This window comes from Gossypium raimondii, chromosome 4 (genome assembly GCF_025698545.1).
Source record: "Gossypium raimondii isolate GPD5lz chromosome 4, ASM2569854v1, whole genome shotgun sequence".
Classification (NCBI taxonomy): Eukaryota; Viridiplantae; Streptophyta; class Magnoliopsida; order Malvales; family Malvaceae; genus Gossypium; species Gossypium raimondii.
The window spans coordinates 587,563-611,094 of record NC_068568.1 but is presented as its reverse complement, the minus strand read 5'-3'; the positions used below and the strand labels follow the sequence as shown (position 1 = coordinate 611,094).

Below are 23,532 nucleotides of genomic sequence, written 5' to 3'. Positions count from 1 at the left end.
TTTAAAATTCAGAACAGTGGATTCCAAAATCATTCTAGCTCTGTCTCACTAAAATTCAAATATCTCATAATATAAAACTCATTTGCTTGCTCTATTTCTTTTATGTGAAAATAGACTCATTCAGATTCAATTTAATATATTATTCAGTCTATAATTCAATTTCCATCATTTTTGGTGATTTTTCAAAATCACACAACTGTTGCTGTCTAAACTGTTTTGTTGCTAAATGTACACTTTCATAATTTCACTTTTTCACTTTCAATCACAATTCAATTCAAAATTCACTTTTCCATTTCTAAGTCGATATTCAATTCAATTCCACACCTATATTCATTAATCAATTACACTTAGTCAATTTCCCGATGAACACTTCGGAATAATAACAGATACACGGTGGATTCAACACACAGCAACCACCCTTTGTAATCAATTATACCGGTTCACATAGTAGCATGCACATAGTACTACACAGGTGACCATCACTATCCGATACACGTAGTAGCCTGCACATAGTACTACACACGTGATCGAAGCTATCCGGTACGCATAGTAGCCTGCACATAGTACTACACATGCGACCTATCATTCTGATACACGTAGTAGCCTACACATAGTACTACACACGTGATCAAGTTTTTCGGTTCACGAAGTAGCCTTCACATAGTACTACACACGTGATCAAAGCTTTTCGGTACACATAGTAGCCTTCACTTAGTACTACACATGTGACCATTATTTATCGATACACGTAGTAGCCTTCACACAGTACTACACAAGTGACCAAAGCTTCTCGGTACACATTGTAGCCTTCACTTAGTACTACACATGTGACCATTATTTATCGATACATGTAGTAGCCTTCACACAGTACTACACACGTGTTCATCGATACCTTACTCAAATCTTTACCGTTTCGACAGTTCCACAAAGATTATTACTTCCCAATAATTTACAATTTCTCCATAACACATTATAATACCAATCTTTCCACTCAACTCCATAACCAATTTAATAATTCGATTTGAATCACTTCAACCATTACTTTCACTTTCACATAGTGGCCTACACATAGTCCATACCACATATGTAATCATTTCTGTTACTTCATTCAAAACACCCATTTTTATTTCGAATGTTCAATCGGGAAATTTCTCACTTTTTCTCCTTTTTTTTTTACTAATCAAAGTCAATTCCTTGTCTTTCTTAACTAATAATAACATATTTAGCTTATATAACATTCAAATTATTCAATCCAGTCCAAAAATCACATTTTGGAAAAATTACATTTTTGCCCCTAATGTTTCACAAAATTACGATTTTGTCCCTAGGCTCAAAAATTAAACTTTATTTATTTTTCTTATGTAATATAACATGCTGAACATTTTTCCCTTCTACAGAAACATCAAATTCTTGATCTAAAGTGCACTTATGAACATTAGGTATTTTTACCGATTAAGTCGTTTTACTCGTTTTCGCTGAAACTCGCTTAGCAAAAAATGTTTAACATAATTCTAAGCTTCATATTCTATCATGAAACATCAAAATTCACACTTTTCATCTATGGGTAATTTTTCAAACATAAATTCTAGCTCGAATTAATGGTAGAGATAGCTTAAGCAAGTTATCGGGATTCGAAAAATACAAAGAACAAGAAAAACGAGGCTAGAACGGACTTGCCATGAAGCTTGGAAGATGAACAAACCCTAGCCATGGTGTTCCCTTGCTCCATACGGCCATGAAGAAAAGAATTGAAGAAGATGATAATTTATTTCATGTTATTTTGTCTTTATTCATTAATTAAGGCATTTTACCAAAATGCCCTTAAATAGCTTACTTACTAACCATGTCTATTTTTGTCCATAAATAACCAATGGTCTAATTACCATTTAAGGACCTCCAATTTAAAATTTCATAATAATTAGACACCTCTAACTTGTAGAACTCAACTTTTGCACTTTTTACAATTTAGTCCTTTTGACTAAATTGAGTGCCCAAACGTCGAAATTTTTGAACGAAATTTTCACAAAATCATTTCTTGAAATCGTAGACCATAAAAATATAAGAAAAATAAAATTTTCCTTGTCGGATTTGTGGTCCCGAAACCACTGTTCCGACTAGGCCCAAAATCGGGCTGTTACAAAATTCATGTACCAATTTGAAAAAAAAAATCTCGAGTACATTAACGTTCTTTCTGCTATTAAATCTTCTCATTGAATAAAGCAAAGGCTATGATTTGCAAAAAGAATAAATGGTGTGAAGGAAAAAGGTACAGAAAGAAGAACAAAAGGGAAATTGTAGCTCCATCTACTTGGAGCAAATTTTTTATTATATTGATTCCTTTTAATGAAAAATAATTGTACTCAGGCGCAAAAGGTGGAAAAAAATATTTTAGAGGGTCGAAATTAAATTTTAATTTTTATGATAATAAAAAAGTAATTTCATCATTTGAATAGTCTATATATTTATAATGTTTAAAAGATTAAATCAAATTTTATCATTTTAGGGGGTCAAAGTGTAATTTTACCTTTACTAATTTAAATTTTTACTTGTACTACTAATTGTATTGCATTTTGCCCCATTTACTAAAAAAAAAAATTAGTCATTGTATATTAGATCAAAGATCAAGTTGGTCCTTATGGTAAAAATTAGTCCATGTACGATAGAATGAGGGATACGTTGCATGTCATGTTTAACTATCTAACTATGCTGTTTGTTATGCCCGTTTTAACAATAGAAAAGGATAAAACTTTTAATAGAAATGATCAGTTTATTTTTTTATTTAATAAATAATGACTAATTTACTCATTTTTTAAAAAGAAAAGTTAATATACAATCTAAACCCTAAACCCTAAACTTTCATAGGACTTTTACCTTAATTAAAGCTCGAGGATTATGCTACGCGAATGTGTTAAGGAAGAAATTGAAAAATGTAACGATAGTTCTTTACGCAACACTAAAGTGTTCAAGTAAGGAATTATATATAGTTGTCACACTTGAATGAAAGATATTATAGGCAAGCAACAAATAGTTAAGGCATTTGGTAAATTTCTGTATTTGTAGTACCTTTTTTTTTTCCTTGAGCTTGGAATGTTCCTAGCTAATTAATTACATTTTGTTTGGTGTTATCTAGGACGAAAGCTGTGCAATAGATCAACAAAAATGGAACCATCGCTAAACATCGTGCTTATACGCGCTGGTGAAACTGAGAAGCCTGAAGAGAACGTCACATACATGGATGCTTACGTGGCAGCAGAAGGCCAAATTGAAGAATTCAATAATCACCCAGAGCTTCAACTTGAGTCGCTGAAGACCAAAAACCATGACAACGTGCTCCATGTTAACTTTTCAACCGCTGAGTATTATGCCGAGTTTTATGTCGGAATTCTGTCAAGCAGATACTTTCCCTTATTCTATTTATTCTTCCATTCGTTTTTGTGGATTTCCATTAATAAAAGAAACAGTAAAACAAATCAAATTTTATCGAACAAATTCTTGTTAAGTGTCCGTCACTGCTACTCCAAATGAATGCTAAAAGTCTGTTGAAGTTGGCCTGCATGCAGCCAAGAAGCAGAGGTGCTGCCCGAGCCATGCAGTTGCAGCTGAAGTTCAAGCTGCTGTTTCATTTTGTTACTTTCAAATTGATGTTTTGTAACTTAGATTTAAACCAAGTTGTTAATTTACTTGATATAATTAGGTGCTGATAGACTGGTAAGCTTGATATAATTAGGTGCTGATAGACTGATAAATCAGCTTACCTATGTGTGCAAGTCATGTTTTATAAGTTTCAAGGATACCTAGTGGAGTTAGGTTGAGGATTAGGTGAAGTCTGTCTCTTTTGACCACCTGAATGCTTGGTTTATGTATTGGCAATATGCCTGATTTCAAATGCAATGAAAATATCACTCAAAATTCTTCTTCATTCTCTGGTTCTTTACTCAAGTTCTTTGTCTGATATTTTGCTTGATTGCTCAACAAGTTTTTCGAGCCTTTTAGCTTAAGTTTTTGTCAAATTTCTTCAATCTATTTTCTAAGTTCCAACAATTGGTATCAAGAACTTATTTCTTAGTGGACCTGTCATTCTTCAAGTCTAAAAATCATGTCTTCATCCGGATTCTCTCCAACTCTACCACCAGTGATCAATGGTGAAGGCTACCACATTTGGGTAGGGAAAATAAAGACCTACCTGCAAGCATTCGACTTGTGGGAAGTTGTTAACTCGGATGTTGAACTGACACCTCTAAGAGTCAATCTCACTGTGGCTCAGATCAGGCGGCACACAGATGAAAGAACCAAAAGACACAAGGCCATGTCATGCATCCAAAACAGTGTGTTTAATGTGATTTTCACAAGGATCATGGCTTGTGAGTCTCCAAAACAGGCCTAGGATAAGCTCAAGGAGGAGTTTCAAGGGATTGAAAGAACCAAACAGCAACAACTCTTGAATTTGATAAGGGACTTTGAAAATTTGAAGATGAAGGAAGAAGAAACAGTGAAGCAATACTCAGACAGAATTATGTCTGTTTTGAGCAACATCAGATTGCTTGGGGACCAGTTTAGTGAAGCAAGAATATTGGAAAAAGTCATTGCAACCTTAGCCAAGATCTCATCCCTTAAAGACTCAAGAGATCTCTCGAGCATCTCTTTGACTGAGCTAATATTCAATGCTCATTATGCTCAAGATCACAATATTCTTTACTTGAACACATAAGAAGACAAGAGTAAGGTGGAAGAATTATGTTTTGATTAAAGTAAAAGTAGCAAGAATAGCATTACTGAGGATTATGCTATGCGAATGTGTTCAAGGAAGAAATTGAAAAATGTAACGATGGTTCTTTACGCAACACTAAAGTGTTCAAGTATGGAATTATATATAGTTGTGACTTGAATGAAAGATATTATAGGCAAGCAACAAATAGGTAAGGCATTTGGTAAATTTCTGAATTTGTAGTATTTTTTTTTCCCTGAGCTTGGAATGTTCCTAGCTAATTAATTACATTTTGATTGGTGTTATCTAGGAAGAAAGCTATGCAATAGATCAACAAAAATGGAACCATCGACAAACATCGTGCGTATATCCTCCGGTGAACCTGAGAAGCCTGAAGAGAACATCACTTACATGGATGCTTTGTTGTACAGGGCAGCAGCAGAAGGCAGAATTGAAGAATTCAATAGTCACCCAAAGCTTCAACTTCTAAAGACCCCAAACCATGACAAAGTGCTCCATGTTAACTTGGCAACCCCTGAGTATTATGCAAAGTTTTATGTCTGAATTCTGTCAAGCAGATACTTGCCCTTATTCTATTTATTCTTCCGTTCGTTTTTGTGGATTTCCATTTATAAAAGAAACAGTAAAAAAAGATCAAATTTTATCGAATAATTCTTGTTAAGTGTCCGTCACTGCTACTCCAAAAGAATGCTAAAGGTCAAACTCCCTTGCACGTTGCAGCAAGGAAAGGACATTCTGCCATCGTGAAACTTCTAATCAGGTCTTGCGCAAAAGCTAGAGACGGAGATTTAGAGAAGCTGGGAATGGATCAAGCAAATGCAATCAGAGAGATGCTGAGGATTACGGATCAGGAATCCGACACGGCTTTACATGTAGCAGCACAGTATGGCGATGATGAAATGGTGGAAGGATTGTTGGAGCTTGAAGACCCTGATTTTTCGTATTCTGCCAACAAAAACCAGAAGACTCCACTTTACTTAGCAGCTGAGATAGGAAACAGGGGCGTGCTGAGTGTATTATTAGATAAATCGAAATCAGCTGGTCAGGGGGGGCCCCACGGTAGAACAGCTTTGCATGCAGCAGCTATGGCTGAAGATGCAGGTATGTTCCAATTTTTTTTTTGTTAGAAATAAATTAGAATATATTTATTGACATTTTTTTTGCTTGGATTTAGAGGCAACAAAGATAATATTAAAGAAGAAAGGGAATCTGACAACGGAAAGAGATGAAGATGGGCACACCCCTCTTCATTATGCTGCACACAAATGTTGCAGTTCTGTTGTGGAAGAACTGTTAAAATGGGATGCATCAGCTGCCTATGTATGTGATAGAAAGTTGGGGATGACACCCCTTCTTATGGCAGCCAGGCAAGGCCATTTACAAATATCACAAAAGATTCACTCTTTTTGTCCAGATTGTTGTGAAAATGTGGACAAGAGAGGTTGGAATTTACTTCATTTTCTGGCGTTTAGAGTCTATCGTCCTCGTATAGCAATTTACTTTTTCACACTTAGTCGCAAGATGGAATGTGCATCAATTAGAAATCTAATGGACTGGAACAATGCCCTTGGAATCACACCTCATCAAGTTTATGATGCATATCAACCTAGGATCGCTAGAGCGAGGAAATCTTTGGAGAACAGTGGGCAGAAAGAGAAAAAGGTAAAATTAATTGTACACAGCTAATGTAACTATTTATATTTCTATGGCTATGAATATGGTTTTATCAATACTTAGGCTTTAAATTAACATATATAATAAACCTACAATACAATTGGATAATGTGTCTGGCATGGCAGAAGCAAATTGAAGAATTGTTGGAAGATATTGCACTTGAAGAAGTAGCGGAGTGCCCGGTTTAACCCTTTTCCTTACCGACTGTTTCTGCAAAAAACTTGGAGAAGACAAGAGATGCTCATTTTGTAGTGGCAGGACTTATAGCCACCATCACATTTGCAGCGGCAATAACTGTTCCTGGTGGTTTGCAGACTGAAAAAGGGTCAGAGCTAGGCACTCCCCTTTTGATTGATAAGGCAGCCTTCAAAGCATTTGTTGTAACAAATGCAATGGCCTTTATTGTCTCTGTTTCTGCCCTCTCCATCCACTTTGAGGTTGGGAATCTTCTTTTACCAAAACTAATTTTTAGGAGAACTGATATGATTGTATCTCGAACTCGGTCCGCTTCTAATCTCCTTGGTCTTGCAGTGATTGCGATGGTAATTGCTTTTAGCACAGGTAGTTTTGTGGTTTTAAAACCTTCCCATGGACTTGCCATCGCTTCATGTTTCATCAGCCCTGCCTTTTTTTTTTACTGTTTTACTATTAACAATCACAAGCTTTGGTGGAGATGTCTGTGATAATAAAGAATTTCGTCCCGATGAATTTTGTTTATGACAGTGTGATTTATTAATATTTCATTTCTATTATGACAATTGTTGTGACCATTTTGTTTCTTCGGCCCTTAAAAATTATTCTTAAAATTATATGTCATCAATGTATTAAATATAAATTTTAAAACTTAAATTTAAATGAAATAATTATTACTAAAATCATTAGCATATTTCTATTTTATTCATCAAATAATTACATAATTTTTTTTTAATTTGGGGCAGGAAAAGTTAATTACACCAAACATCACAAATTGTAACTTTTGTTCTAAATTAGTCTTTGAACTTCAAACTATGTTAATTAAATATTTAAATTATCGATGTTATATCAATCAAGTTCTTTCGTATTATAAAAGTGTTAATTTAATTATTAAATGTCATTTCACGTGATAACACATGTTATTAGTAATAGCATTGTTGGTATTACGCTATGCTGAGTTATTCAAGAAAGGAATTATACATGTCATGATGTTGCTTGCGTTTTAGTTCAGTTGGTATTAGTATTATTATTAATGTAGAAGGATGCGAGTTTGAGCATCTTGAAACACATTTATGCTCCTATTTAATAGTTCAGAAAGGATTATAGGTAACACATTTATCCTCCTATAGTATATCAATGATTTTAGTAAGGAAAGGACCTTATATCTATAATTTAAGGATGTAATTAAAATATTGATTATTAATGATGTATATTTTATATCTATTGATTGAATTCTATAAATTTTGTTGAAGCTGTATTCCTACGGTGAAGTTGTTTTTTCTTTTTAATTGTCACAAAAGGAAATTCTACCAGCTTTAGATGAACACACAGGAAGAATAAGCTAGTAGAATGTTTTTTGGTTTAAAGTAAAAGTATAAAAGGAATAGGATTGTTGAGGATTATGCTATGCCAATGTGATTAAGTAAGGAATTAAAAAATATAATGGTGGTTTCTTTACGCTATACTGAAGTGTTCCAAGTATGAAACTATATATGGTAGGTGAGTTGAATGGAGGATATGCAAGCAAGTAACTAACAGGTATGGCATTTAGTAAATTTCTTAATTTGCAGCATTTTTTTTCTTGAGCTTGGAATGTTTCAAGCTAATTAATTCAATTTTGTTTGGTGTTTTCAGGAAGAAATAGATCAGCAAAAATGGGATCATCGATAGACATCATGCTTATTTCCTCTTGTGAACCTCAGGAGCCTGAAGAGAACATCACTCACATGGATGCTTTGTTGTACAAGGAAGCAGTTGTACAAGGAAGCAGCAAAAAGCAGAATTGAAGAATTCCATGGTGACCCAGAGCTTCAACTTGAGTCTTTAAAGACCCCAAACCATGACAACGTGCTCCATGTTAACTTGGCAACCCCCGAGTATTATGCAAACTTTTATATTGGAATTCTGTCAAGCAGATACTTGCCCTTATTCTATTTATTCTTCCGTTCGTTTTTGTGGATTTCCATTGACAAAAAAAACAGTAAAAAAAGATCAAATTTTATCGAACAAATTCTTGTTAAGTGTCCGTCACTGCTACTCCAAAAGAATGCTAAAGGTCAAACTCCCTTACACGTTGCAGCAAGGAATGGACATTCTGCCATCGTGAAACTTCTAATCAGGTCTTGCGCAAAAGCTAGAGACGGAGATTTAGAGAAGCTGGGAATGGATCATGTAAATGCAGTCAGAGAGATGCTGAGGATTACGGATCAGGAATCCGACACGGCTTTACATGTAGCAGCACAGTATGGCGATGTTGAAATGGTGGAAGGATTGTTGGAGCTTGAAGACCCTGATTTTCCGTATTCTGCCAACAAAAACCAGAAGACTCCACTTTACTTAGCAGCTGAGATAGGAAACAGGGGCGTGCTGAGTGTATTATTAAATAAATCGAAATCAACTGGTCAGGGGGGGCCCCACGGTAGAACAGCTTTGCATGCAGCAGCTATGGCTGAAGATGCAGGTATGTTCCAAATTTTTTTTTTGTTTGAAATAAATTAGAATATATTTATTGACATTTTTTTTTTGCTTGGATTTAGAGGCAACAAAGATAATATTAAAGAAGAAAGGGAATCTGACAAAGGAAAGAGATGAAGATGGGCACACCCCTCTTCATTATGCTGCACACAAAGGTTGCAGTTCTGTTGTGGAAGAACTGTTAAAATGGGATGCATCAGCTGCCTACGTATGTGATAGAAAGTGGGAGATGACACCCCTTCTTATGGCAGCCAGGCAAGGCCATTTACAAATATTACGAAAGATTCACTCTTTTTGTCCAGATTGTTGTGAAAAGGTGGACAAGAGAGGTTGGAATTTACTTCATTATTTGGCTTTTAGAGTCTATCATCCTAGTATAGCAGTTTTCTCTTTCACACTTAGTCGGATGGAATGTGCATCAATTAGAAATCTAATGGACTGGAAAGATGCCCTTGGAATCACACCTCATCAAGTTTATGATGCATATCGACCTAGGATCGCTAGAGCGAGGAAATTTTTTGAGAACAGTGGGCAGAAAGAGAAAAAGGTAAAATTAATTGTACACAGTTAATATAACTATTTATATTTCTATGGCTATGAATATGGTTTTATCAATATTTTGGTTTTAAATTAACATATATAATAAACCTACAATACAATTGGATAATGTGGCTGGCATGGCAGAAGCAAATTGCAGAATTGTTGAAAGATATTGCAAGTGAAGAAGTAGCGGAGTGCCCGGTTTCACACTTTTCCTTACCGACTGTTTCTGCAGAAAGCTTGGATAAGACAAGAGATGCTCATTTAGTAGTGGCAGGACTTATAGCCACCATCACATTCGCAGCGGCAATAACTGTTCCTGGTGGTTTGCAGACTGAAAAAGGGTCAGAACGAGGCACTCCCCTTTTGATTGATGTGGCAGCCTTCAAAGCATTTGTTGTAACAAATGCAATAGCCTTTATTCTCTCTGTTTCTGCCCTCTCCATCCACTTTGAGATTGTGGATCTTCTTTTATCAAAACGAAATTTTTGGAGACCTGATATGTTTGTATCTCGAGCTCGGTCCGTTTCTAATCTCCTTGGTCGTGCAGTGATTGCGATGGTAATTGCTTTTAGCACGGGTAGTTATGTGGTTTTAAAACCTTCCCATGGACTTGCCATCGCTTCATGTTTCATCGGCCCTGCTTTTTTTTTACTGTTTTACTATTAACAATCACAAGCTTTGGTGGAGATGTCTGTGATAATAAAGAATTTCGTCCGATAAATTTTGTTTATGACAGTGTGATTTATTAATATTTCATTTCTATTATGACAATTGTTGTGACCATTTTGTTTCTTCGGTTTTTAAAACCAATGTATCAAATATAAATTTTAAAATTTAAATTTAAATGAAATAATAATTAATAATATCATTAGTTATCTAACTATTAGCATATTTCTATTTTATTCATCAAATTATTAAAATAAATTTCAAATTTGGTAACTAAAGTTTTCGATCAGTTTTATTTTGGTTACTCTCTATTAAATTATTAAAGGAAAATGACGGAGTGACCTTTTTTAAATTGATATAACAACACTTTTAGTCCTCAATACTTATATATTCTATTAATTTGATCCTAACTCTAAATAATTCAACAAATTTAACACTCCATATTTATAAATTCTATGTATTTAACAATTTGAAAACGATAGAACTAATCAATTGCTCGAAAGCGTAAATAAATCCCAACAATGAATAATTTTAGTTTTTTTTTTAATTTGGGGCAGGATGAGTTAATTACACCAAACATCATAAATTGTAACTTTTGTTCTAAATTAGTCTTTGAACTTCAAATTATTTTAATTAAGTATTTAAACTATCGATGTTATATCAATCAAGTTCTTAACTTTGTTATTAAAAGTGTTAATTTAATTATTAAATGTCATTTCAAATCTTATGCAGCTATATTTAAAATGAAAATTTTAAGGAAATAAAATGTTGACACATAATTTTAAACGTAAAAACTAAAAATAAATATCTGGTCTTTTAAGTTTGATTTCAATGTTCAATTTGATACTCAAACCAAATGACTTCATACGCCTAATAAATATTTTACATATGTACTATGGTAAAAAAAAGCATAAGTGTTTTAATTGAGACAAAAAAAGCTCAGGTATTAAATGAAACATTAAAGCTAAATTTAGGCACTTAATTATGATAAAAATAAATTAAAATATCGAATTGAAAAAAATTAGACGCCAAATTAAACGTTGAAGCCAAACTTATGTACCAATTTGAAAAAGAAAAATCACAAAGTACATTAACTCTTTTTACTCTTAAATCTTCTCATTGAATAAAGCAAAAGCTATGGTCTGCAAATGGTGTGAAAGACAATTGCACGGAAAGAAGAATAAAAGGGAAATTGTAGCTCCATCTTCTTTTTCCTTTATACTTGGAGCAAATTTAGGGTAGGTTTTTCTGTATTTTCATTTTTAAAAGTAGTTTTTATTTTCTATTTTGTGAAAATTGGAAAATATGTTTTGATAAATGTAAATATTTTTTTTGTATTATACTAATTTTTTAAGTGTGTGACTGATTTGATGACACGAGTCAACTCAACACCAATTCAGTCAATAAAATTATTAAAATGCCTTTACGTATTCTAAATAGTTTATAATATTACGAGGTTACTTTTTTATTTAAAAACTAATAAAATTTATAAATTACACTACCGTTATAAACAATTGGAATGTATTTAGTATTCTTAATCTAATGTATTTAGCTTTTAAATTTTCTTTTACCCACAATTAAAACTAATCTTAATTTTATTTTAATTTCATACATTTATATTATTAGTTTTAAACCTTACATTTCATTAATTATTTTATGTAATTTTAAATATATGATTTCCATGCAAACGTGTAATAAAATTTTAGTATAGATTGTGCAATTAATTAGATTGAAGGATTTGTTTTAGTTGGGCAAATTTTGAAAACAAATCTTCATTAATATATAAAAGAATTGAAGTCAAATATTGATTATAAGTGATATATATATATATATATATATATATATATATATATATATATACTGAATTTCTTTAAATTTTGTTGAAGTTGTATTCCTATGGTAATGTTGTTGTTTGCTCAAAATAAAATGTTTTTTTTTTAAGATCACAATATGCTTTATTTGAACACATAAGAAGACAAGAATAAGGTAGAAGAATGATATTTCGATTAAAGTAAAAGTAGCAAGAATAGCATTGCTGAAGTTGTATTCCTATGGTAATGATGGTTCTTTACGCAACACTAAAGTGTTCAACTATGGAATTATATATAGTTGTGACTTGAATGAAAGGCAACAAATAGGCAAGGCATTTGGTAAATTTATGAATTTGTAGAAATATTTTTTTCCTTGAGCTTAGAATGTTCCTAGCTAATTAATTACATTTTGTTTGGTGTTATCTAGGAAGAAAGCTGTGCAGTAGATCAACAAAAATGGAACTATCGGCAAACATCGTGCTTCTATCCGCTTGTGATTACATGGGCGAAGCTAGAACAATATTTTAAGGGCTGAATAAAATTTTAATTGTTTATAGTTTATATTTTTATAATTTTTAAAGTATTAAATTAAATTTTTATAATTTTAGAGAGGCGCAAGTATAATTTTATTTTTATTAATTTAAAATTTTAAAAAATTTAGAGGGCCTAAATGGTAAGTTTTCTTGCAAAGCACCAGGTCCGATGGCAGACCCGGGTCCGATGGCCGCCCCTGGTCCGATGGCTGCGCCGGGTCCGAAAGTTGCGTCGGGTCCGATGGCAGCCCCGCCCTATAATCGCCCCTAAACCTGAGGAGCGTGAACAGAACATCACTTACATGGATGCTTCGTTGTATAAGGCAGCAGCAGAAGGAAAAATTGAAGTATTCAATAATTACCAGGAGCTTGACCTTGAATCGCAAAAGACCCCAAACCATGACAACGTGCTCCATGTTAACTTGGCAACCCACGAGCTTGCTGCCTGGTTTTCTAATGGAATTCTCTCAAGAACTAGATCCTTCCCCAAATTATATTTTTTCATCCTTTTGTTTTTGTGGTTTTTCATTATTAAGAAAAAAAGTGAAAAAAGATCAGATTTTATCAGACAAATTCTTACCAAGTGTCCGTCACTACTACTCCAAACGAATGCTAAAGGTCAAACTCCCTTGCACGTTGCAGCAATGAATGGTCATTCTGCTATTGTTAAACTTCTAATCAAGTCATGCGCAAAAGCTAGAGATGGAGATTTAGAGAAGCTAGAAATGGGTCAAGTAAATGCAGTGAGAGAGATGCTGAGGATCACGGATCAGGAATCTAACACGGCTTTACATTTAGCAGTAAAGTATGGCGACGTTGAAATGGTGAAAGAATTGTTGGAGCATGAAGACCCTGATTTTCAGTATTCTGCTAACAAAAACCAGGAGACTCCACTTTACTTAGCAGCTAAGAGAGGAGACACGGGCATGCTGAGTATATTATTAGAAATATCGAATTCAACTGGTCATGGGTGCCCCCACAGTAGAACAGCTTTGCATGCAGCAGCTATGGCTGGAGATATTGCAGGTATGTTAATGAGTTAGTTCCATATTATTTTCTCTTTTTGTTTGTAATAAATAAAGAAAAGGTTTATTTACTTTTTTTTTTTTTTTTGCTTGGATTTAGAGGCAACAACGATAATACTAAAGAAGAATGCGAATTTGATAAAGGAAAGAGATGAAGATGGGCACACCCCTCTTCATTATGCTGCACACTTAGGTTGCATTTCCGTTGTGGAAGAACTGTTAAAAACGGATGTATCAGCTGCCTATATAGGTGATAGAAAGTTGGGGATGACACCCCTTCTTATGGCAGCCAGGCAAGGTTATCTTGGAACAGTAAGAAAGATTCTCTTTTATTGTCCTGATTGTTGTGATAAAGTGGACAAAAGAGGTTTGAGTTTACTTCATTACCTGGCTTTTAGAGACAGTCCCCATTTTCTTTTCATTCCTGGTGGTACTAAGCCTGAATATGGATCACTCCGAAATCTAAGGAACTTGGAAGGTGACATTGGATTCACACCAGACAAAGTGAGTGATTTTATTCGACATGAGCAACCTTTTACGGCTGATCTGCGAGAAAAGGTGTGTATTTCTATGACTATGGGCTATGGTTTTTTTAGTATTTGGCTTTTGAATTAACATATATAATAACTACAATACAATATGCTAACGTGGCTGGTATGGCAGAAGCCAATTGAAGACATGTTGAAAGATATTGCACGTGAAAAAGTAGCAGAGTTCCCGGTTTTACCCTTTCACTTACGAACGGTCTCTGCAGAAAGCTTGGAGAAATCAAGAGATACTAATTTAGTAGTGGCAGCACTTATAGCCACTGTGGCATTCGCAGCAGCCATAACTGTTCCAGGTGGTTTCAAGGGTGAAAAGGGGTTAGAGCAGGGCACTCCTGTTCTGATTCATGAAATAGCCTTTAAAGCATTTGTGGTAACAAATGCATTGGCCTTTATTTTCTCTATTTGTGCCCTCGCCATCCACTTTGGGGTTAATGATTTTCTTTTATCAAGAATACCTTTTTGGATAACTGATATAACTTTATATCAAACTCGGTCCGCTTCTAATCTCCTTAGTCATGCAACAACTGCAACGGCGATTGCTTTCAGCACAGGTAGTTATGTGGTTTTAAAACCTTCTCATGGACTTGCCATCGCCTCATGTTTCATCTGTCCTGCCTTATATTTCTGTTATTACATAGAAGTATTACTAGCTTGGGTGGAGATGATTCTGTGATAATAAAGAATTTTGTCACAAATATTGTATTATATGTGACACTAATAAAATAAGTGTGATTTAAAAATGTTTTACCCACATTTGCTGTGACAGTTTAAATAATGACCCAATTAAATACGACATTAATCCCTTATAAACAAATTAAATTGTTGAAAGAAAGATGCACCTTATAGCTCACACATCCTAATTAATTAAAATACACAATTACAACAACAATAATAATTAAAAATACGTATTATTAATTTAGACTAACGCATTTATGTCTTTGTTCGAAAGTAAATCCTATTCTGGTAGTTAATAGAAGTTACGTTTGGTTTCAAAAAATAGAAGTTTTCATTCTTGTTTTCTTAATCGTGACTCAACAGCCTTTTGAAATTAAATCTAGTCCTTTAGTTTGAATCCATATAAATATAATTTTTTTTGTTGTTTCTTATATTTCTATTATAGAAAAATAATATATTTTCAAGTTTTCATTATTGAAAACAAAATTATATTTCCACTTATCAAACATGTTTTTAAATTTTAAAAAGCAGAAAATGAAATATTTTTGGAAATGAAAATAGAAAATAAAAATAAAATTATTTTCAGAAACGAAATGAAGCATAACTTTTATTGGGTTAATATTTTGGTAGGTGAGTTTGGTTTCAACATTCATTTTGATACCTACGTTTGACTTCAATGTTTAATTTTGTACTCAAACCAAATAGCTTATAAAACTTAAATTCATAAAATCTATGATAATAAATTTATAAAATTTTGAACATGATGCAAAAAAAATTATATTTCTTTTGGTTTCTCTCTAAAAATAAAAAAGTTGACTGAGTCTTAATTTAGTTAATATTGATATTGTTGCCAATATAGATAGACATGGATTTAAGCGTGTTGAAACGTGTTTATCTTCTTATTTAATAGTTAGAAAGAGATTAGAGATAATCTTAAACATGGTATCAAAATAAAATAAAAGAAAATTAGAAAATGATATTAGTGAGGTGGTGCTAAAGCCATTGCTTAAATTTCTAATTCTTGCAATTCATTACTTGGGATAGCTTTTAAAGCTTTGTATAAATGTATATAAGGCATGCATTTAGATAAGCATATGTCAGAGGATATGATTAAATATATTTTTATTGTTAATAATTATATCTCTAAACGTTGCAAAAAGTTATTAAATATCTTTTTAAAGTTTATTATTTCTCGAATGGGTTTAAGTTGGATGGGTCGGTTTTTTATTGAAATCGCATATTGATCTCGCAAGATGGGTACCTATGTTCTCTTGCGAAGTTACACTTGTTATCGCGCATGAGACTATGTAAACACGAAGTCACACGTGAGATCGCGCATAAGACTACATAAACACATGTTAAGTCTGGTAGAATACATATTGATATGAATATTTGGCTTTTGAATTAACATATATAATAACCTACAATACAATCTGCTAATGTGGCTGGTATGGCAGGAGATTGCTGCCTGGCTTTTTAACAGATTTAGCTCAATACTCAACTTCCTCCCCGTACTATATGTATTATTCCCCGTAGAATATGTACCATTCTATCGATCTTTGAGTATTTTCATTACTATGATAAGAGGAGAAAAAAGATAAGATTTTATCGAAAAAATTCTCACCAAGTGTCCGTCACTGCTACTCCAAACGAATGCTAAAGGTCAAACTCATTTGCACGTTGCAGCAAGTTATGGACATTCTGCTATTGTGAAACTTCTAATCAAGTCTTGTGCAAAAGCTAGACATGGAGATTTAGAGATGCCGGGAATGAATCAAGTAAGATGCTGAGGATTAGGGATTAGGAATCCAACACGGCTTTGCATAAAGCAGCACGGTGTGGCAATGTCGAAGTGGTGAAAGCATTGTTGGAGTTTGAAGACCCTGGTTTTCCGTATTCTTCTGCCAACAAAAAACATGAGACTCCACTTTACATAGCAGCTAGGAGGAGAGGATCTGGGCACTTGTTGACTCTATTATTAGATAAATTCACATCAACAGCTCATGGCGGCCCCCACGGTAGAACAGGTTTGCATGCAGCAGTTATGTTGTAGCATGGTCAGCATGCATCAACCAAAATAGTCAAGGGCCATCACATGCAGAAGCAGCTAGTTCATTAAGCCAGAAGCATGTTGTTGCAACATTTTGTATTTTAAGTTGATGTAATGCAACTTAGTTCAATCTTAACTATGTTAGGTTTATATTTGATGTAAAATTGATGGTGAGTGAGCTGATTAATCAGCTTTGTTCATTTGTACAAGTTAATTAGCTCAAGTTACTATGCTACTTAGTGGTGGTAGGTTGTGATTAGGTTAACCTACTGCTTTTGACAAGCTGTAAGCTTGGTTTATGTATTGGCTTAGTGCCATTTTGAGTTTTTTGAATGAATTCAATCAAGTCTTCATCCATATGCTCTCTATTTTAGCTTTGCTTTAAAATTTGTTTTGATTTTCTGCTTTGTTTTTGCCGCAAGTCTCGATCCTTGTTTTGCAAGTTTCCTGCTAAACCTTGTTGTTAGTTGCTCTTAGCTCCAACAATTGGTATCTAGAGCAACATTCTTAGAGGACCTATTATAACTCAGCAAGAGAACTATGGCTTCATCAGGTTTTTCTTCAACTCTACCACCTGTCTTCAATGGAGAGGGCTTTAACATTTGGGCAATTAAGATGAGGACTTACCTGCAAGCATTCGATCTATGGGAAGTAGTTAACTCAGATGCTGAGCCAGCACCTCTTCGAGCTAATCCAACAGTTGCTCAAATAAGGCAGCATATTGATGAAAGAACAAAAAGGCACAAGGCCATGTCATGCATACAAAATTGTGTGACAGATGTGATCTTTATGAGGATCATGGCCTGTGAAACACCAAAGGAGGCCTGGGATAAACTTAAAGAAGAGTTTCAAGGAACTGAAAGAATAAGGCAACAATAGCTACTAAATTTAAGAAGGGATTTTGAGAATCTCAAAATGAAACAGGTTGAAACAGTCAAGAAGTATTCAGACAGAATTATGGCTGTAGTAAACAGCATAAGGCTCCTTGGAGAGCAATTCGGTGAAGCTAGAATAGTTGAGAAAGTCATGTCCACTTTACCAGAGAGGTATGAAGCCAAAATTTCATCCCTCGAAGACTCAAAGGACTTGACAACTATCTCCTTAACTGAGCTAATCAATGCCTTGTATGCACAAGAGCAAAGAAGAGCCAGCAGACAAGAGGAGCACCAGGAAGGGGCTTTTCAAGCCAAAACTAAAGAAGCCTCAAGCATCAATGCTCATAAAGGTAAAAAGTTTTGGAAAAATAGGCCTAAGCCTGATGCTGCTAGGAGCAGTGATCAATCTTGCAGACATTGTAAAAGGGCTGGTCATCTAGAAGATAGATGCTGGTTTAGACCAGATGCAGTGTGCCAAAACTGCAAGGAGAAGGGCCATGTTGAAAAGGTTTGCAAAAACAGAAGCAAACCAAGGCAGAATCAATTTCAACAACTAAAGGCTGAAGCTCGAGTGGCTGAAAAAAGCAGTGATCAAGAAGAACAGGTTTTTACTGTGTCATGTGCAGCAAACCAAAAGAAGGGTTCAAAGGGCTGGCTTCTAGACAGTGGTTGCACAAACCACATGTGACCAGATGCAACTATTTTCAGGACCTTGGACAGAACCTGCAAAACAAAAGGTGAAAATTGGAAATGGTCAGTTCATAAATGTTGAAGGAAGAGGAGATGTGCTGATTTGTACCCCTACAAGTGGCAAAATCATTTCAAATGTACTTTTGGTAGCTGAAATTGATAGGAACCTTCTCAGTATAACTCAATTGCTTGAGAAAGGTTACTCAGTTGTGTTTAAGAAGAAAGAATACCAAATTTTTAACCCCAATGGATCAAATTTCATAACAGTCACTATGACTGACAAGTGTTTTGAAGTAGACTGGTCAAATGACTTACATCCAGCCTGTATAGCCTTCACTGATGACTCAAGGCTCTAGCACCAGAGGCTTGGACATGCAAACTACAAATCCATAGCTAAAATGGTCAATGAAGGGCTAGCTGAAAACTTCATCGATTCAGTGAAGAATGATAAACTTTGTGAGATATGTCAACAAAGAAAGCAGGTGAGACTGCCATTTCCTACAAGCACAACATGGAGAGCATCAGAGAAGCTGCAGCTTGTGCACATTGATGTGTGTGGACCAATGAAGACCGAGTCTCTCAAAGAGAAGAGGTACTTTATTCTCTTTATTGATGATTTTACAAGATACTGCTGGATTTATTTTCTGAAGCAGAAATCAGAAGTTGCATCTGTGTTCCTAAAGTTTAAGGTCATTGTTGAAATCGAAGTGCAGTTGCAAGCTTAAAGCACTGAGGTCAGACAATAGAACTGAGTATACCTCAGCTCAGTTCCAAGCTTACTGTGAAGAAGCAGGCATCAAACATCAGCTGACTAATGTGTATACACCTCAGCAGAATGGGGTAAGTGAAAGAAAAAATAGAAGTTTGATGAACATGGCAAGATGCCTCCTGTTTGAGAAGAATCTCCCTAAAACTTTGTGGGCTGAAGCAGTTAACACTGCAGTCTATCTCCAAAATAGACTCCATTTGAAGCCTAGTTTGGATTCAAGCCATCACTGGCTCATCTCAGAACTTTTGGTTGCCTGTGCTATACACAAGTTTCAGCTGTAAAGAGAGGTAAACTAGATAAAAGGGCTCAAGCAGGGATTCTAATTGGCTATAACATGGTTAAAAAGGGCTATAGAATTCTAGAACCTGGTACAAACAAGATTCTGGTGAGCAGAGATGTTGTGTTCAATGAAAAAGGATGCTGGAATTGGGAGAAAGTTGAACCAGAGGCAGTAACTGAAGATCTGGCTTTGGACCAAGTTGACAATGATCAAAACACATCTGAAATGGATGTAGATGATGTTCCAGTCAGAGGCACTCGATCACTAGCTGATGTTTATGAAAGAGCACAAATAGCCATTGTTGAACCAAGTTGTTTTGAAGAAGCAGAAAGTCAGGAGGGCTGGAGGCAGGCAATGATTGAAGAAATCAGGATGACTGAGAAGAATCAAACTTGGAGTCTGGTTGAAAGGCCAGCAAATAGGAAGATTATTGGTGTCAAATGGGTCTATCGAGTTAAAAACAATGCTGATGGTAGCTTAAATAAGTTGAAGGCTAGATTGGTTGTGAAAGGCTTCAGTCAAAGGTATGGATTAGACTACCTAGAGACCTTTGTATCAGTGGCTAGGCTCGATACTATAAGACTGCTAGTTGCCTTAGCAGCACAAAAGCAATAGATGATACACCAACTTGATGTAAAATCAGCATTTCTCAATGGATACCTTGAAGAGGAGATTTATGTGGAGCAACCTCAAGGTTTCAAGGTGTCTAGCAAGGAGGAAATGGTGTACAAGCTCAATAAAGCCTTGTATGGCTTAAAACAGGCTCCAAGGGCCTGGTATAGCAGAATAGATGGTTATCTTACCAGTCTTGGATTTGAAAGGAGTCTCAGCGAGCCAACTCTGTATGTTAAATCGATCAATGCTGAAATTCAGCTCATTGTGTCCTTGTATGTCGATGACCTATTGGTGACAGGAGGAGATCAAGAGATGCTGGTCAGTTTTAAAGCCAAAATGCAACAGCATTTTGAAATGTCAAACTTGGGGTTAATGTCCTACTTCTTAGGCATGGAAGTAACACAAGCTGAGAAAGGAATTTGGCTAAGTCAGAAAACCTTTGCTATGGAGAATTGCAAAGCAACCAGCACACCAGTTGCTGTTGGAGAAAAGCTATCGAGCCAAGACAAGTATGAAAAGGTTTGTGAAACAACCTATCGAAGTCTAGTTGGATGTTTACTATATCTAACTGCCACTAGACTTGATATAATATATGCTGTAAGTATACTCTCGAGGTTTATGCATTACTCAAATGAAAGCCATTTTAGAGCTGCAAAAAGAGTTCTAAGATACGTCAAGGGAACTTTGTCCTATGGAATGTTGTTTACCAAGGGTGAAAATTTGAAGCTAGTTGGATACTGTGACAGTGATTGGGCTGGTTCATTGGACGATATGAAGAGCACTTCGGGATATGCGTTCAACCTTGGCTCTGCTATGATTTGCTGGAGCTCAAAGAAGCAGGCAGTGGTAGCTCAGTCTACTGCAAAGGTTGAATATGTGGCTGCTGCTGCAGCAGTCAATCAAGCCATATGGCTTAGAAAAATCTTAACAGATCTTACCCATGAGCAAAAAGAAGCAACAGAGATTATGTGTGACAACCAATCTGCTGTTGCAATTGCAAAGAACCCTGTTTTTCATGGGAGAACAAAACATTTTAACATCAAGCTTCATGCAGTTCGAGAAATGGAGCAAGCTCATGTTATTAAATTGGTTCATTGCAATTCTGAAGAGCAAATAGCTGATATTTTGACAAAGGCCCTCAGTGTTTCAAAGTTTCAACATTTAAGAGCTAAGATGGGAGTTTGCAACATGCTAACCAAGGAGGAGTGTTGAAGCATGGTCAGCATGCAGCAACCAAAACAGTCAAGGGCCATCACATGCAGAAGCAGCTAGTTCATTAAGCCAGCAAGCATGTTGTTGCAACATTTTGTATTTTAAGTTTATGTAATGCAACTTAGTTCAATCTTAACTATGTTAGGTTTATATTTGATGTAAAATTGATGGTGATTGAGCTGATTAATCAGCTTTATTCATTTGTACAAGTTAATTAGCTCAAGTTACTATGCTACTTAGTGGTGGTAGGTTGTGATTAGGTTAACCTACTACTTTTGACGAGCTGTAAGCTTGGTTTATGTATTGGCTTAGTGCCATTTTGAGTTTTTTGAATGAATTCAATCAAGTCTTCATCCATATGCTCTCTATTTTAGCTTTGCTTTAAAATTTGTTTAGATTTTCTGCTTTGTTTCTGCCGCAAGTCTCGATCCTTGTTTAGCAAGTTTCCTGCTAAACCTTGCTGTTAGTTGCTCTCAGCTCCAACAAGTTATGGCTGGAGATGCAGGTATATTGTTGAGTTAGTTCCAATTTTTTTTTTAAATTTGAAATAAATAGAGAACAGGTCTATTGACTTTTTTTTTGCTTGGATTTAGAGGCAATAAGGGTAATATCAAAGAAGAAGGGGAATTTGACGAAGAAAAGAGATGAAGATGGACACACCCCTCTTCATTATGTTGCACACTTGGGTTTCAAGTCTGTTGTGGAAGAACTGTTAAAAAGGGATGTATCAGTTGCCTATATAGGTGATAGAAAGAGGGGGATGGCACCCGTTCTTATGGCAGCCAGGCAAGGTTATCTGGAAACAGTTTCAAAGATTCTCTCTTTTTGCCTAGATTGCTGTGAAAATGTGGACAACAAAAGTTTGAATTTACTTCATTATCTGGCTTTTAGAGGCTCTTCCTCTCCATTAGGACGTTCTCTTTTCTAGCGTGGCGGCATTGAGATTGTATACAGATTACTTAGAAATCTAATGGAGTTAGAAGGTGCTTTTGGAATGACACCTCAAGAAGTTTTTAGTGTACTTCAATCTGAGAAACATCATCAGAAGCAGGTGTGTAAATATATATTGCATTTCCATGGCTATGGTTTTGTTAATATTTAAATTTTGAATTAACATATTTAATAAACTTACAATACAATCGACTAATGTGGCTAGCATGGCAGAAGCAAATCAAAGAATTGTTGGGAGAAATTGGGAATGATCAAGTGGCGGACGAACCAGTTATTCGATTTGGCTACGAAATATTTCTAAAGAAAGATTGGAGAAGAGAAGAAATGCTCATTTAGTAGTGGCAGCACTTATAGCCACCGTCGCATTTGCAGCGGCTATAACTGTTACAGGTACAAAGTGAAAAAGGGTCAGAGCAAGGCACTCCCCTTTTGATTGATGAGGCAACCTTTAAAGCATTTGCTGTAACAAATGTAATGGCCTTTATTTTCTCTGTTTTTGCCATCACCACCCACTTTGGGGTTCTGGATAATCTATTATCACGATTTAATTTTTAGCGTAAAACAGTTTTATATCAAACTCGGTCTGTTTCTGGGATCCTTAACTATGCAACGGTTGCGATGATGATTGCTTTCAGCAAAGGTACTTATGTAGTCTTAAAACCTTCCCACGAACCATTGTTTCTTATCTCATCTGGCCTATCTTTTTTCTCTGTATGTGGCTAATTTTGAATTGAATCCTACAATACATAAGTAAAATATAAATATGACAATATTACTTTTTCAACTATTACAATGTTGTTCCAATTTCTAGTGCTAATGTTACCTCAATGAACATTACTTTATTATTATTATTTTTGTGATATTTCTAATAGTGTTAACAATCTCCATTTAATTGAAATCAATATAATGTTATTAGTTGATAGACATACAACTTCATAAAAAGATAATAAAAAATCATAATTCATGTAAAGTAAGATTTATTAAATATCAAAGAATAATAAAAATATTGAAAGTAATTTTTCGTTGTAACTAAAAATTAATTTAATGCATTATTGAAAAATATGAAAATTTTAAGTTCGTTATTAATTTTTTTGGCCATGTGTGAATAGAGGTCTTTTCCCTTATTTGTAAGCACTTGATCCTATTGTATCCCATTCGGACTTATTAAATATACTTGGAGAGCATTTACTGAAACACTTGGTGTGCTTAGTTTTCTTGTGAC

The 23,532-nt window shown here is 34.8% G+C and overlaps 4 protein-coding genes across 5 annotated transcripts in view; all 4 read left to right on the top strand.

Moving 5' to 3' along the window:
• Positions 1-23,532, top strand: part of LOC105779347 (ankyrin repeat-containing protein ITN1) — a 59,445-nt gene that overhangs the window by 19,881 nt on the left and 16,032 nt on the right. The gene's annotated exons all lie outside the window — the stretch shown is intronic.
• Positions 5,019-10,319, top strand: LOC105779173 (ankyrin repeat-containing protein ITN1). Of its 2 annotated transcripts, none has more exons than XM_052629040.1 (3): positions 5,019-5,827; positions 9,130-9,614; positions 9,752-10,319. In XM_052629040.1, exons 1-3 carry the CDS (start codon positions 5,530-5,532, stop codon positions 10,274-10,276), a joined length of 1,308 nt encoding a protein of 435 aa, XP_052485000.1. In that variant the 5' UTR covers positions 5,019-5,529; the 3' UTR covers positions 10,277-10,319. The 2 variants fall into 2 exon arrangements, with proteins under 2 accessions (XP_052485000.1, XP_052484999.1); XM_052629039.1 differs by lacking the exon at positions 5,019-5,827 and adding an exon at positions 7,344-9,053.
• LOC128040378 (uncharacterized) lies at positions 5,846-7,158 on the top strand. The gene is made up of 2 exons (XM_052629048.1): positions 5,846-6,388; positions 6,526-7,158. The coding sequence occupies exons 1-2, from the start codon at positions 6,068-6,070 to the stop codon at positions 6,586-6,588; spliced, it is 384 nt and encodes a 127-aa protein (XP_052485008.1). The 5' UTR covers positions 5,846-6,067; the 3' UTR covers positions 6,589-7,158.
• On the top strand, positions 12,426-14,933 carry LOC105779174 (ankyrin repeat-containing protein NPR4). Its single transcript, XM_012602917.2, has 3 exons — positions 12,426-13,646; positions 13,746-14,203; positions 14,309-14,933. The coding sequence occupies exons 1-3, from the start codon at positions 12,758-12,760 to the stop codon at positions 14,864-14,866; spliced, it is 1,905 nt and encodes a 634-aa protein (XP_012458371.2). The 5' UTR covers positions 12,426-12,757; the 3' UTR covers positions 14,867-14,933.